The following is a 16,677-nucleotide window of genomic DNA, read 5'->3' on the forward strand; positions in this document are numbered from 1 at the left end:
CTGTTTTTTGATAAAGCATGTTACCCCCTGTCCCAAGACAAATTTCTCTCATGGGAGACAATAAAGGATTATCTTATCTTATATAAACACACTCAATGAGGGGAACAGTGAACTCCAAGGAGTCAGAGCCAAAACGTGGGACTGAGGCCGCAACTCCAGTGTTTGTGTCAGACGCAGCTTCATATCTACACGCAGAAACCTACATTCAGTTTGTCGATTAGAAATGAAGGTAATCGACGAAATTCTTAATGATCAATTATCGATTAGTCGACTAATCATGCCCATCTCTAGTCACGATACGATATATATCTCAATATAGTACACTTTCGATTCAATATGATATATTTCAAATCGATTCGGTACAGTTAAAAAAAAATAAAGGCTAAATCATGTCTGTGATACTGATCAAAACAGTGAAAATGTCAAATGTGTCGTATAAAAGAGTTTCCGTCCTCTGAACAAACAACTAAATTGTAGCTCTGTAACAAACTAATTTAAGAAAATATACTGAAAAATACTCTTGATTAGGGCTGTGTATCATTCAGAAGTTGCCGATACGAGACATACCTCGATACACAGGCCACGATACGATACATAACTCAACACAGTGCACTTTCGATTCAATATGATATATTTCAACTCGATTCGGTACAGTTCAATAAAATAAAGGCTAAATCCTGGCAGTGACACTAAAAGTCTTTATTAAACCACGTCTTGTGCAAAGTTCATATGAAACACAAACATTGTAATCATCAAAACAGTGAAAATGTCAAATGCGTCATATAAAAGAGTTTCCTTCCTCTGAACAAGCAACAAAACTGTAGCTCTGTAACAAACTATTTTTACAAAATATACCGAAATACACTCTTGGCAGTTAGGGCTGGGTATCCTTCAGAAGATACACTGCACTTTCGATTTGATATATTTCAAATCGATTCAATACAGTTCAATAAAAATAAAGGTTAAATCATGGCTGTGATAATAAAAAGTCTTTGTTAAACCATGTCTTGTGCAAAGTTCATATGAAACACAAACATTTTAATCCTCAAAAATGTCAAATGTGTTGCGTAAGTTCCCTTCCTCTGAACACGCAACAAAACTGCAGTGGTGTGACAAAATAATTTAATTAATCTCGGTCAGATCTTTTCTTTGGCAATACTTGTTGGTGTGAAAAGTTCAGAGACGCAATGAATTCTAATTATAATATTGACTAATTAAATGTATTATTTTAAAGTGTACCCGTCACGATGAGTCCATGAACAGTGGCAGTACACACCAGCTGCATCGTGGGCATGGCTCTCTGCATCATGACTCAGACGGGGCCTCGGGGGGGAACCTTTTTAGCTCATACTACACGATTACTGCGATGGGACCTGACAGGACTGACTCTTTACTGCTGTACACTCTCACTATGTCTCTCTATGTATTTTGAAAGATTGTGAAGCAAACTAGAGTTTAATAATGAAATTAGAACTACAGATCCATGTATCGATTGGACTATACTGGTTTCAGCCATTTGCTTTTGTGAATGTCTTTTTCTTATGTCGTTATTATTAATATATTTATGTCATAAAACGTGGGGAAATTTGTCAAAACGGACCCATACCTGCTGCAAAATTAGAGACAGGCTGATATTTGGACTTTTTAGCGTAAAAATCTGCAGCACAAGCAGATTTTTTTTTTGGTTGATGTGCTTCCTACAGAGTATACACAAAGATTTGGACCTTACTCAGCTCTCCTAAATGTTCACGGTAAAAACAGGCTGTGAGTTTATAATAACTTATAGAATAGAATAAAATTTGAGGAAAATTATCAAAATCGGCCCTGTACAAAATATTGTCCAGGTGTTTTAGCTGCTCTGGATTTAAAAAAAAAAAAAAAATTGTACAAACATAAAACATAAAAAAAAAAAAAAAACATGGATGGAGGCCAAGAGGCACAGTAGGAGCATCCCCAGGCCTTCATTTGTGAACTACTGTGTTTAAAAAGTGCCGTCACACATGTGGATGAGAGCACACAAGCAGGAGGATCATCCAAACACTTTCCCAGATCCTCAACCCCAAACACTGACGCATGAAGGTGCCCGTCATTCAAGGGCCCCGTCATTCAAGGGCCCCGTCATTCAAGGGCCCGGGTCCCTCACAGAGCGTCAGAGCATCAACAGAAATGTGAAATGACTGCGCCCCCCAATGGCCACAAAGTTCAACTACAGACATTCACTGTGTAATCCCGTAGAAGATCAGAACAGTCTGTTTAGAGTTCAGTCATTTTCACTGACTAACAGTTATTTTTGGGAATGAAAAATGTCAGCAACAGCAAAAAGAAATCCATTAGAGTCTGAGACAACTTTATCTTGTCAGAGAGTGTCAGTGTGTCTCATTCTGGCCCACACAATGGCTCAACTGTTAGTGACCTTAACCAACTGTGTTTGACTATTTGATGATCAGCATCAAGTTATGAGAGGAGGAGAATACTTAATCATTAGAGTGTTTCCCACAGCACTTTATGGTTACTGCAGCCGCCTTGACAAGTGGCCGCCACCTTCACTGAGTCCCTCAAAACTAGGGCTGGGTATCATTAAGAAGTTGCCGATACGATACATACCTCGATACACAGGCCATGATGCGATACATACCTCGATACAGTGCACTATCGATTCGATATGATACATTTCAAATCGATTTGATACGGTTCAATACAAAATAAAGGCTAAATCATGTCTGTGATACCAAGTCTTTGTTAAACCACTTCTTGTCCAAAGTTCATATGAAACACAAACATTTTAATCATCAAAACAGTGAAAATGTCAAATGTGTTGCATAAATGAGTTTCCTTTCACTCCACAAGCAGCAAAACTGTAGTGCTGTAACAAAATAATTTAGTAAAACACACCTAAAAATACTCTTGGTGATATATCGATACAGCAGCCCACGATATCGATACTGTATCATCACATTAAACAATATGATATATCGATATTCCGATATTTTTGCACACCCCTACTCCAAATCACGTGAATCATCGCAAAACTATAGTGTGACTCCTCACTTTTTCGGCAGCGTGGTCTTGCCTAACAAATGTTCTGTGGGAAACACTGCTTTACTCACGTTTTGGAGAAATTGGTAGAGTTAAGTTTTGTTGTTTTTTCCCCATGAAGTAGGCCTACTGAATACAGTTTAAAACACACTCAACATTCAGCTACTTAGTCTCCTAACAGCTTTTATCATTCAGCATACTCTTAAACTGTATTCAGTCACAGCATACTGAACACTGCATGTACATGTGTGTGTGACATGTTCAGATACATGCACCACACTCCACAGTACTGCACTCTGCATTTCTGAATACTGCCAAATCAAAAAGTAACTGTACTGGAACACAAGTACTCAAAATGTGATTTCTCAGTTCGTGTGTTCAGGTACTTCCCAACACTGCTAATAGTAGGATATGTAACAAAGTAATAGTAGTAGTAGTAGTAGTAGTAGTAGTAGTAGTAGTAGTAGTAGTAGTAGTAGTAGTAGTAGTAGTAGTAGTAGTAGTAGTAGTAGTGTAGTAGTAGTAGTAGTAGTAGTAGTAGTGTAGTAGTAGTAGTAGTAGTGTAGTAGTAGTAGTAGTAGTAGTAGTAGTAGTAGTAGTAGTAGTAGTAGTAGTAGTAGTAGTAGTAGTAGTAGTAGTAGTAGTAGTAGTAGTAGTAGTAGTAGTAGTAGTAGTAGTAGTAGTAGTAGTAGTAGTAGTAGTAGTAGTAGCAGTAGTAGTAGTAGTAGTAGTAGTAGTAGTAGTAGTAGTAAGTAGTAGTAGTAGTAGTAGTAGTAGTAGTAGTAGTAGTAGCAGTAGTAGAAGTAGTAGTAGTAGTAGTAGTAGTAGTAGTAGCAGTAGTAGTAGTAGTATAGTAGTAGTAGTAGTAGTAGTAGCAGTAGTAGCAGTAGTAGTAGTAGTAGTAGCAGTAGTAGTAGTAGTAGTAGTAGTAGTAGTAGTAGTAGTAGTAGTAGTAGTAGTAGTAGTAGTAGTAGTAGTAGTAGTAGTAGTAGTAGTAGTAGTAGTAGTAGTAGTAGTAGTCAGCAGTAGTAGTAGTAGTAGCAGTAGCAGCAGCAGTAGTAGCAGCAGCAGTAGCAGCAGCAGTAGTAGTAGTAGCAGCAGTAGTAGTAGTAGTAACAGCAGTAGTAGTAGTAGTAGTAACAGCAGTAGTAGTAGTAGTAGTAGCAGCAGTAGTAGTAGTAGCAGTAGTAGTAGCAGTAGTAGTAGTAGCAGCAGCAGTAGTAGTAGTAGTAGTAGTAAAAGTAACAGTCATAAAAGTGGTTCACGTCTCTTTATTTCAGGTTGTCGATATCAGGACACAACATCTGATGAAAAGTAGAGGAAAAGTTTCACGTATAAATAATAAATAAACTGAATTTAGTGAAAATCATCTTGGAGTGCGTGCACGCGCGTGGTTGAGCGGTGCACGCGCGTGGAGCTCGCTCGCGGCAGGTGCAACAGGCTGGAGCGCGCACTGACGGAGAGCGCCATTAAAACTCACCCGAACTGAGCACAAGTGTCCGCGAGCGCGTACGCACGACAGGAGCAGAGCGTGTGTGTGCGTGTGTGTGTGTGTGTGTTTGGACTCACAGAGAAGAGCCGGGTGGCGTACCGGAGGGACAGCAGCCCCCCGCCGTTCACAGGCATCACGCACTTTGAACTGGACCCCAACTCCAAACACTGAACAGAAGACCAAACTAAACTGTGTCCGCCGCGTTCGGCTGCCGCTAAAAACACCGGAGAGGATCTGGAGCGTAAAAAGACCACGGTTTGGGAAAAGTTGATCCAAAAAACCCAAAAGTCGGAGCAGACCGAACAGACTCGGTGTAGGAATGAGCCGCGTCCCTAGCAGTTTGGCTGGGACCGTACCAAAGCTCAGGGAGGGAGCACACCACAACTTATTAATTAAGCATCCTAAATTACAGCAATTTTACAATTATAACATTACGAAGATTTTACACTGCGTATTTTAACGATAGACTCTTCCGTAAAACTTCATATTAACAAATCATCACTAATTTCTAACATGCCAAACGTTACGTGTTCCCCTCAAGGCCGCGCAAATGCCTCAGTCCAGAATTCCAATTGATTTGTTTGGAAGCCACGCCGAGAGGCTGTTCCCAGTGGGACCGCACCAACACAAGATTTAATGCGACTTTAATCCATCAAACCCGGGCGAGTATTGACCGCAGAGCGGTGCTAAGACTTGTAATCACTGTGTTGTCATGCACAGAATGCACAACTGAATTACACAAGTCCTGTATTTAATTAATATATAGGAGTGACTCAGAATTCAATTAAAATAGGCCAACTATATGCAGCCAAATGTACAAAAATTATGGCAACACCAAGTGGGTCTAGCAGGTCAATAATTTAGTTCATCCTGGACCATGACTAGTGCAATATTTCAAACTCCATACTAAAAAAACACTTTATATTTGATACCACAAAAATCTCTGACTCATGAAAGTCAAATCATGATCTGATACATGTGACTATGCTTTCAGTGCAATTATCACACTGTGATTAAACAATTCAGTGAAGGTCTAAACGTGTTCTACTTTTTCAGTATCTGTAGGATGGTCCAAAAACATTTCAGATTCTCTAGATTAGAACCCTGCATTTGGTTCCATATCTGGCCAAAAGATTTAGGTCCATATTATGCAAATTCATATTTAGAGGTTCCTCAAGACACTGGAAAATTGCACCTATAGGACCTATTCTATACCATAGAACCAAATAAATAAGGCCTATTCCAATAATTTGTCGTTTTACTCCGCAAACACAAACTAAAACTTGCATAAAAAAGATTTATAAAGTCCAGCTCCACTGTGTCTTTGTTGGCGTCACTAAAGATGCTCCTGTGTCTTTGACTCCTGCAGTAGATCCTGTTTCTGATCTTCATTCTTTGTTCAGTTACAGTTAAAATCTTAAATAAGCTTCACCTCCTTTCAGCATCATCATTAAAACTTTCCTGGAATGCAATGCAGAGTTTTATCAGCTTCTGAAAGTCTGCATCATCAGCCCAGTCTGCTGGAGAACTGTTCAAAAATGTTTTTGGCAGATCAAGAGCTTTGAAAAAATACATGCTGGTGGAGACAAAATCCCTGATCTGCTTCTCTTCATAATCTGATTGATTCAGAGCATCACGTCGCTTTGGTGGAACCTCTGAACCTTCTTTTTCCATAATATTGTGAAGCATCAGCTTCTTCTGTTCTTCTGTCACACTGGAGTGAAGAATATCAGGCCAAACATTTCTTCACTCAAGGAGCAAAGATGTCGCCCAAAGCTGTTCAGGTGCTTTCTTCACAAATGAATGTTCAGACTGTGAAACTTCTTAAGGAAAACCAAATCATCTGCAGGAGCTTCAAAACTTCAACATCCAGCTTGAGCAACTTCTAAAACATTTTCTTTTTCTTCCAAATGTCTTCCTAAATCTTCTTTTGGATGCTTAAACTTAATGCAGGGTTCTAATCGAGGTGATCTGAAACTTCTTTTTTTTTTTGATGGACCGCCCTACTGTACCCACACAAATGAGTATGCAGTTTTGATTTGTTTTAGTGTGCATTAGTGTCTGGTGTTTATATTTCTGACATCCCTGTTCTCGTTCTAATATGAGCATAATCCATGAGCATTTTCAGGTTCTGTTTCCAGTCCTGTGAGCATGCTTCTGTTACAGCCAGCATCAGATAAGAGTCTATGTTTAATCCCTCATGTTTGGCCTCTGATCTCATTGTCCGATTCAGACATTGTTCTTTTTCCGCTGGTCATTCAGGGTCTGACGGTGACATCCTGTGCACTTCCTGTTTGGAGCTGTTTACATGTCAGTGGTCAAACTCGACTTCTACTCCAGCAAGTCCTCAGGGTGTGGACTGGGACGTCACCGAATCAAACCGACCGGACTCAAAGTCGTGAGAAGGAAGATCGTGATTTCGGGTTAGTCACGATTATCTGATGCCGTGATCAACAAACTATATCAGGATTCTTCTATGTGAACAGATTTATCAGCTCAAACTTTATGAACGAGAAAGTCAAGTTAATGTTATCATTGTAATTATGACTGAAGGTGTCCAAATAGAAAATGTAAATGAAAATAAATTCCTGGGAGTTATAATAGACAGTAAATTATCATGGAAACTCCATACTAGACAATGTACACTTCATCCACTGATTATTTTACAGAAACGAGCTTTGCAAATTATTTATCCATAAAATTGGATTTTAAAAATATACCCATAAATCCGTGTGTCATTCGTTCATTCGTTTTTCAATATAAAACCAAAAATAAGAAAATGAAAAAACAACTGTTTTCTTCAATGGACAACGGCCGTTTCCCGTTTACGAGACTTCTGTGACTGCAATGCCGGACTTTTGCACTGCATACGGACTGAACCAGGACTGATCCAGGTCCGGGACCAGACCGGGACTGAGACCGGAACTGAGACCGGGACCAGACCGGAGGCTCAGAGCCCACGGCAGGGCCGGAGCTCGAAGCTGAGGCTCAGACCCATGGAGGCTCAGAGTCAAAGCTCGGAGTCCGCCCTGGTCCCGCCCTGGTCCCGCCCTGGTCCCGCCTGGTCCCGCTCTGGTCCCGCCCTGGTCCCGCCCTGGTCCCGCCCTGGTCCCGCCCTGGTCCCGCTCTGGTCCCGCCCTGGTCCCGCCCTGGTCCCGCTCTGGTCCGACAGTATCCCAGGTGTATGAGAGGAAAAAAAGCCCCTCGTCCCGGTTTATCGTCCCGTGGACACATTTCTGTATTTTAATTTCCTCTTTAATCCAGAGACGATGTTTGTTTTCCTCTGTCTCAGTGATGTTTGCTTGTCCCAGTCCAGAATGTGCTTCTCTCTTTTACAGTGTCACAAATGTCAGATTTGAGTTGTTCTTGTTCTGTGTTTTTCAGGTGTGTTTCACCTTCGCTGTTTCCTTCTGTCTCTGTTCCTTTTTTCGTGGACTGATCGCTCTCCCTGTTTCCTCGATGTGCGTTTTATTGCAGGACATGCAATGTCCTGCAGTATATATAGAGTAGCTCTTAATTTTACTGCTGTCTGTTACCACTGTTGATATTCTTAAATTCCTCACTAGTGTTGTTGTATTTTTGCAGCATGATGAAGTTATGTTACTAAGCTAGTAATAATAGTGACTCTTTTTCCGCACTTGTAAATAGTTTAAATAGTTTAATGTAAAATCTCTGAAAAATGCAAAAGAAAGCTCAATGTGTTAGATTAGAGGTGTAATATTGTGATATGTGAGCTACTGCGTCCAAATAATTTCCCTTGTGGAGCAATAAAGTTTTTCTAAGTCTAAAAAAGCACTTCACTTTTAGGCCGACTTAAGAGTTTGAAGGGTCTATATTACACACTCAAACTAGTAATAAGTAAAAAATAAATAATAATAAATAAATAAATAAATAAATAAGTAAAACTAAAGACACTGGCTCAGGTAGTTCTGTCATTTCACAGGTTGGCAGTTAGAAACCCAACAGTTCATGCTTTTGTTATGTCCTTAAGCAAGACGCGTCATTGTATATATTGCAGCTGTGGCTACAAAAACATGTGACCATCAGCGAGGGGGGCAGTGGATGAATCAGGGACTGGGAATGAGAATGGCTCTGAGACTTTCAGCAAGCTTTTAAAGGCAATATCAGTCTGCGCCATTATATTATTAATCTGAAATGACTCAGTAATTGTCCCAGTTCCTAAGACGAGCAGACCCAAAAACCTTAATGACTTTAGGCCTGTTGCACTAACGTCCATGGTTATGAAAAACTTTGAAAAACTGGTAAGGTCAGAAATTTTGAGGAAAACTGAGTGCGCTTGACCCCATGCAGTTCGCCTATAGGCCTCAAAGAGAGTAGAGGATGCCACAGTAACTTTACTCCACTTACTCTTTAAGAATTTAGACGAGATTGGAACGCATGCAAGACTTCTTTTTATTGACTTTATCGATTAATCATTAACGTTTTTATATTAAAATGATCATCATTATTATTACTATCTGCACTCCTAATCTGCATAAATAAATTCAACTTTACGACAAATAAACCGTAACCACTCTAGAGCCACATCAGCCCGTTTGACATTATAATGTGTTTAATTCAGTTTTGTTCAAATCTCACAGAAACAAAACTTAAAACCACATCGCTAATTTGCATAAACTAAGTGAAGATAAAACTACAGCTCTTGTGTCGCTGATGGGGCCAACTGCTGTTGGATTAAAAGACATGACTCAGGTGAATACAGGTTAGTGTGACCAGATTTGTGTTTGTCAAACCCAGGACACCGTACGGGGGGAGGGGGGCGGGGCCTCATCATCGACATTGAGCGACTCTCATCTGGAAAAACTTTTTCCCACTGGACACAGAAACATATGTGCTGCTTTATACACTGTGCACATGGACTCACACTTGTCCCGACCGCAACAGAAAGTGTGGAATTTCTTGTACAAGTCATCATTAAATACGCATATGCACTTCGGTACGTTGCAGGCGGACTGACTGTCTGTGTTTGCTCGCTCCTTCCGAGTGCAGAGAGACACATGTATGGACCCCTGTTTGGCCACACTACGCACAGCAACCTGCATTCAGTTTGTCGATTAAAATTTACATAATCGATGAAATTCTTAATGATCACTTATCGATTAATCGACTAATCATGCCCATCCCTACTCTGGTCAGAGGCTTTTAGTCCCAAGATCTAGAACGAATCGTTTTAAAAGGAGCTTCGTTCCGGCTGCTATCGTACTTATGAATAAATTGTAATCTATTTATCTAAGATTGTGTGTTTTTACCATATTTAAGATTTATTTATTGTGTTTTTAGCCAAGCGTGATGGATGATTTTAATTGGTTGTTTATGGAACAAACCATTCTGCACTGGAGCACTGTAACACTTTATTTTGTAATTGTGATTTTATGTGTTTTGTAGATGAATGAAATGTGAAATGTGGAACCTGTCTCTCAAATCTGCAAAGCAAATTTACCTACGGGTACGAATAAAGCGACCTAACCTAACTAATGTTGTACAGCACAGATCAACATTTGTGGATTTTCATTTTGGATTGTTTTTAGGGGAATGCAGTATAATAGATTGGATACAGGCAACAGAAAATTAATACATTAAAATGAGTAAAAAAAACAACAAACAAACAACACGTATACTGGCCCCTGCCCCCATCATGATACTACTAGTACTACTACCTGAAGATTTCCATTTTAGTATGACTCTAATGTGTCCCTGTGGTCATGTTTTCATTAGGGCTGACCAGCTGCTGCCCACTCTGCCCCAAGGACACTGGTCATCTGTCGTCCTGCTCGCTGACAGCACACGGTCACTACATCAGACTGACCCCGCCCACAAGCTCATCACAAGTAGAAGAGCACACAGACGAGCAGAAGGCCACGGACCACTACAGAACCTACCTGAACCACTGAGGGAGTACACACATATGAGACACATGGGAATAGACAAGAAAGTATCGTGGTATTGGAATCAGTATTGAGTACTCAGTCTATTCCTTTGTATCGAAATCAAGTGTGAAATTTTAATTTAAAAGCTGCTAAGAGACAATGATGACAAACAGAGAGTGAAACTGAGAAAAATGACTTCCACGTTTCTCTTTTGTCTGGACTAGGGATAGGCATGATTAGTCGATTAATCGATAATTGATCATTAAGAATTTCATCGATTACCTTAATTTTAATCGACAAACCGAATGTAGGTTGCTGTGTGTAGCGTGACCAAACAGGTCTGTACATGTGTGTCTCTGCACTCAGAAGGAGCGAGACACAAAGAGTCGATCAGTCTGCAACGTACCGAAGCACAAATGTGGATTTAATGATGAATTGTACAAGAAATTCCAGGCTTTCAAGTGTGAGTCCATGTGCACAGTGTATAAAGCAGCACATATGTTTCAGTGTCCAGTTGGAAAAAGTTTTACCAGGTGAGAGTCGCTCAATGTGGATGATGAGTCCCCACCTCCCTCACCCGTACGCTGTCCTGGTTTTGACAAACACAAATCTGGTCACACTAACCTGTATTCCACTGAGTCATGTCTTTTAATCCGACAGAAATTGAACCACATCAGTGACACAAGAGCTGTAGTTTTATCTTCGCTTAGTTTATGTAAATTAGTGATGTGGTTTTAAGTTTTGTTTCTGTGAGAGTTGAACAAAACTGAATTAAACACATTATAATGTCAAACGGGCTGATGTGGCTCTAGAATGGTTACAGTTTATATGTCGTAAAGTTGAATTTATTTATGCAGATTAGGAGTGCAGATAGTAATAATAATGATGATCATTTTAATATAAAAATGTTAATGATTAATCGATAATCGATCGTTAATTCTTCCGACGATCGATTAAGAAAATTTCATCGAATGCCCATCCCTGGTCCGGACAAAACAGGTAGGGCTAGTTGCTGTAATGAAGAAATATTTGTATGCGATGTTTGTGAGCTCAAAATGGACCTTTGACCTTATTTGTCAGTTCCTGTTCTTTGCCTTTGTATCATGAGCCAACATTTTTTATAAGAACACCTCACCAAGGTCCAGTCATCATGGTGGATTTCCTGTTTACTGCTGATCAGGATCATGCGGCGACATTTACACAGTGAAACAGTTTGACACATAAGTGACTTTGCAGCATAGTGTGTACAGTATAAATAAACACACCAAATACTTTCACATTAAAGATCATTGAAGTATAATTTAATACAAAGGTTTATTTATTGAATGTGTTCAGACCCTGTGCCAAGGCCACAACAAAAAGAAGGAGGTGACAGGTTGGATTTTAAAATCAAATATATTTATGAACTAAATCACAAACAAAACACACACTGTTTCTGCCTTTTGCCTTTGCACGAATCTTTATTTTTGGCTCATGATACAAAGACAGAACAGGAACTGATAAATAAGGGTCAAAGGTCAGTTTTGAGCTCAATATTTTTCAGGTTGTTTATTCACATGATGAAGGAGCTCTCAAATACAAACAAAATGACATGAACTCATTTTTGACCAAACATGATGTTACGGCATTCTGTCTTTGCAGTTTCTGTACAAACGTGTTCTGAAATGTGACTCTCGTGTTAGTTTGCAGAGTTTGACAGTGGCCTATAATGACTCTTTGAGAATATTACTGAAAGTGGCGAGGTTCTGTAGCACCAGTGAAATGTTTGTGTGAGATCCTGTGTTGTCACGATCAGATGTTGTAGGTATTTATTCATTTTAGGGATGGGCATTCAATGAAATTTCATTAATCGATCGTCAGGAGAATTAACGATTGATTATAGATTCATCATTAATGTTTTTATATTAAAATGATCATCATTATTATTACTACTAGTCTGCATAAATAAATTCAACTTTATAACATATAAACTGTACCCACTCTAGAGCCACATCAGCCCGTTTGACATTAGAATATGTTTAATTCAGCATTGTGCAAATCTCACAGAAACAAAACTTAAAACCTCATGGCTAATTTGCATAAACTAAGTGGAGAAAAAAAAAACAGTTCTTGTACACTGATGTGGTTCAACTTCTGTCAGACTAAAGGACACGACTCAGGTGAATACAGGTTAGTGTGACCAGATTTGCATTTGTCAAAACCAGGACACCGTACGGGGGGAGGGGGGTGGGGCCTCGTCATCGACATTGAGCGACTCTCACCTGGCAAAACTTTTTCATGTTTTTCGGTGTCCTGGTGCTTTGGGGTCCCTGGCACCCCCACTGGACACTGAAACACATGTGCTGCTTTGTACACTGTGCACATGGCCTCACACTTGTCTCGACCGGGATGGAAAGTGGGGAATTTCTTGTACAAGTCATTGTTAAATGTGCATTTGTGCTTCAGCATGTTGCAGACTGACCCACAGTTTGTGTCTCGCTCCTTCTGAGTCACAGAGAGCCACAGGGGCCGCTCAGTTTAATGGCCCAATGAAAGGAAATGAAAATCCTGAACATTTGCATCACTTAATAAAAAAAAGCCCAGAACGGCCAGGACAGGATGAGGAAAACTGACATGTCTGGGAAAAACGAACGTTTGGCCACCCTACTCTACGCACAGCGACCTACATTCGGTTTATCAATTAAAAATGAAGGCAATCAACGAAATGCTTAATGATCAATTATCAATTAATTGACTAATCATGCCCATCTCTAATTCATTTATGTGTAGAGCCATGAATCTGAGCAACTGAATCATTCGTGCTCTAGTGTGTCTGTGAGGATCTGTCAGATTCTCCTCTGAGCTGTGGAGACACTGTCGCTCTTGTCTGTGAACATTATGACAGGCACTCTATTTAACTTTTTATTCTTACTATTTTTTTTTTTTAACACTGAACCAGATATTTCATGTTCTTAATAAAGATCGAACTGAATTGAATTAATTGAATGTGTTGTTGAAATAGCGCAGCTCCGCTCAGCCTGGAGCTCAGTGAGGAGGACAGTACATGAACCTGCCCCCTCCCAGACAAAGGCGTCTGACTGACCCTGAACGCAGCGCACACACACGCGCACACACACACGCACACACATAGTGTTTAGCATCAGCGCTGTGCATTCAGGGCCCACAATAACTCGCCCGGGTCACAATCAGGTCAGTGCACTTCACATACACAAATATGTCAGAAATGTGGAAAATAGGCCGTTCCCAGGATTAAGAGGAACACGGACATCAACTGGGATTCAAACTACAGGTTTGACAGTTTAAAGAGCCATAACATGTCCATATGCCAAATATGAATCTGCATTTTAATTTCACACACTAAAGTAATGTGAGGAATGTATGGATAAAATATTTGCTGATAATGCAGACAGAGGAAAGGTATTTAATGAAGTAGAATTTATGTAAACATATAAGCACCAAATATCAGCACTAAACTGAACTCACTGACACGTTTTGAAGCAAGTGCCACTTCTTTTTTTTTTTTGGAAAACAGTCTCAGTCTAATAATAAGAAATTTAAATATTTGTATAGATTTTGAATGTTATGAATAAACTCCTTAGAAAAATACCTAATTGTTTTGTAAATGACACATCTTGTTCTGTAATAAACAATGCAGCATCTAATAATGATTTAGTCTACTACTTCTTCTTTTTTTTGGAAAACTCTTAATAGAATAATTGAAATATTTGTATAGATTTTGCGGTGTTCTGAATAAACTCATAATAATCCAGATTTAGGTCTACTTTCCTCTTAGTTTAGTTCTAGTTTCTAGTTAGGCCTGTAACGATAATCAATAAATCAATTAATCGTACGATAACTTTTAACAAGCTCTATAACTTTTCCTGCGACGATAAATTCTATTTGCATGCTTGTTTGTTTTCCTCGCTCTCTCTCGCTCTCAAAGAGGGTGAATGTTAGAAGGCTCTCTGACTCCTCTCTTTTAACAAGTGTAATGATGCTTGAACCAACATGCGCATGTCACCTGAGTGCAGAAAGCGCCGCTGTCTGTGCGCTGAACATGAAGCTGCAACACAAGCGCCGCTGTCAGAACCAAAACAGTTCATCTCCGAGTGCCAAAACAAGTCATGATGCCGAATCAACACTGGTGAGCGGGACACGTGTCAACAGTCACGTGTGTCAAATGCAGCGAATCTCATGTCTCAAACCCCAACAGTCGACATACACCCAAACCCGAGCAACAGAACTAGCCCCGCCCCCAGGAGAGCCCGAAATCCACTGAAATCCCACAAGACAGCGACATGATACCAGACAGGACAGAGGCTCCCTCATAGAGAAATAACATCCTGTGTCAAGGGTTAATACGAACATTTAAATGACCAAAATGCCGAGGCCACAGCAGCAGCCACAGACAGAGTGGCCACTAGAGATGGGCATTCGATGAAATTTTCTTAATCGATCGTCGGAAGAATTAACGATCGATTATTGATTAATCATTAACGTTTTTATATTAAAATGATCATCATTATTATTACTATCTGCACTAATCTGCATAAATAAATTCAACTTTACGACATATAAACTGTGACCACTCTAGAGCCACATCAATCCGTTTGAGATTATAATGTGTTTAATTCAGTTTGCGCAACTCACAGAAACAAAACTAAAAACCGCATCACTAATTTGCATAAAATAAGAAGATAAAAATACAGCTCTTGAGCGCTGATGCGGTTCAACTTCTGTCAGATTAAAAGACACGACTCAGTAGAATACGGGGACTTGTCATCGCGCGACTCTCACCTGGCAAAGCTTTTTCCCTCTGGACACCAAAACATATGTTCCTGCTTTTTACACTGTGCACATGGTCTCACACTTGTCCCGAACGCAACGGAAAGCGTGGAATTTCTTGTACAAATCATCGTTAAATACACATTTGTGCTTCGGTACGTTGCAGACTGACCCACTGTTTGTGTCTCGTTCCTTCTGAGTGCAGAGACACATGTACGGACCTGTTTAGTCACGCTACACACAGCAACCTACATTCGGGTCGTCGATTAAAATTAACGTAATCGATGAAATTCTTAATGATCAATTATCGATTAATCGACTAATCATGCCCATCCCTAGTGGCCACTATGTACAAATGTAAGTCAATGACTAAAATCACTTTTAAGGACAATTTTGTTACAGAGACTTAATAATTCATTTATTTATTGCTTTGGTTGTATTTGGTTCAACAATGGTTTATTCAAGTGCATTTTTGTAAACAAGTCCTCGCTGTGAGCCACACTACATTAGGCTAGTCCTGTGTTAAGTCTGTTGTTTTGGTTTGTCTTACAGTTCCTGTGTTAAATGTTATTTAGAAAGTAAAGTTTATTGATCTTTGAAAGGTTGTATTTGCATTTTCATTTCATGGTCATTATAATAGGTGAAATTGGTCTCAAAATGTCAATATTATCGTTTATCGTAATTAATTCTTGGTCAATTAATTGTCCAGCAAAATCTGTTATGGTTACAGGCCTAGTTCTAGATTAGTTCTAGTTTAGTCCTGGTCACATCCTGGTTCAGTTTTAGTTGATATGATACATTGTTATTCCTGGGCTGTTCCTAGATTGTACTGTTCTACTCATTTTCCTTCCTCCCTCTGTCTACAAACAAAGACTTAGATTGCACTCTTTTATGGACCCTTCCTCTCCTGGACATGCCACAGTCCCGAGTCCTCCCAGTGGAGCAGTGGAACAGTCAGACAGTGCCCCCTGCTGGACGAGCCTGCACACAGCCGCTCCTCTGCCTCTGGAGGCTTTCCTCATGCTCTAATTTTAGCACAGCGCTGACACGTTTATTTTTAGCCGGCTGCGCCCACCACATCCACTCTCAATCCTCGATCCAAGATCAGAATGTAGCTTCATCTGACGGCGCAGAGGGCTGATGGCATTTGTGCAATCTGTATTCTGTTTTTTTGTATTACGATTACATTACATACATTCTTAAAGGGACTGTATGTACCATTTTTATTTTAATTGCATAAAGCTGACATATCTGTGTCCCCAGCTATGGACAGACATGTTCAAATCAAAAGTAGCTTTTACTGATAAATATTGCAATGCTGATGTATTCTTAATTACAAAAACATTGGACAAGATGGCCAATAGACTCTCATTCGTTCATTCGTTTTTCAATATAAAACCAAAAATAAGAAAACGAAAAAACAACTATTTTCTTCATTATTTGTCTCCAAAACCAAAATGAAAAAACGGATAACGA

At 39.7% G+C, this 16,677-nt stretch overlaps 1 protein-coding gene across 3 annotated transcripts in view; it reads right to left on the reverse strand.

Moving 5' to 3' along the window:
- The window catches only part of tjp2a (tight junction protein 2a (zona occludens 2)), a 70,239-nt gene that overhangs the window by 31,214 nt on the left and 22,348 nt on the right, over positions 1-16,677 (reverse strand). Inside the window, exon 1 of one of the 3 annotated variants that reach the window (XM_055153537.1) lies at positions 4,606-5,094. The exons of 1 other annotated variant lie outside the window; for it this stretch is intronic. In XM_055153537.1, coding sequence (XP_055009512.1) covers positions 4,606-4,662 — 57 coding nt within the window. In that variant the 5' untranslated portion in view covers positions 4,663-5,094. Of the gene's footprint in view, positions 1-4,301; positions 4,323-4,605; positions 5,095-16,677 lie in introns of those variants that run through there. One more of the 3 variants, XM_055153539.1, reaches the window with a different exon arrangement.

The sequence above is a fragment of the Boleophthalmus pectinirostris genome, unplaced genomic scaffold, assembly GCF_026225935.1.
Source record: "Boleophthalmus pectinirostris isolate CB_2022bp ecotype Guang Dong unplaced genomic scaffold, ASM2622593v1 HiC_scaffold_18, whole genome shotgun sequence".
Classification (NCBI taxonomy): domain Eukaryota; kingdom Metazoa; phylum Chordata; class Actinopteri; order Gobiiformes; family Gobiidae; genus Boleophthalmus; species Boleophthalmus pectinirostris.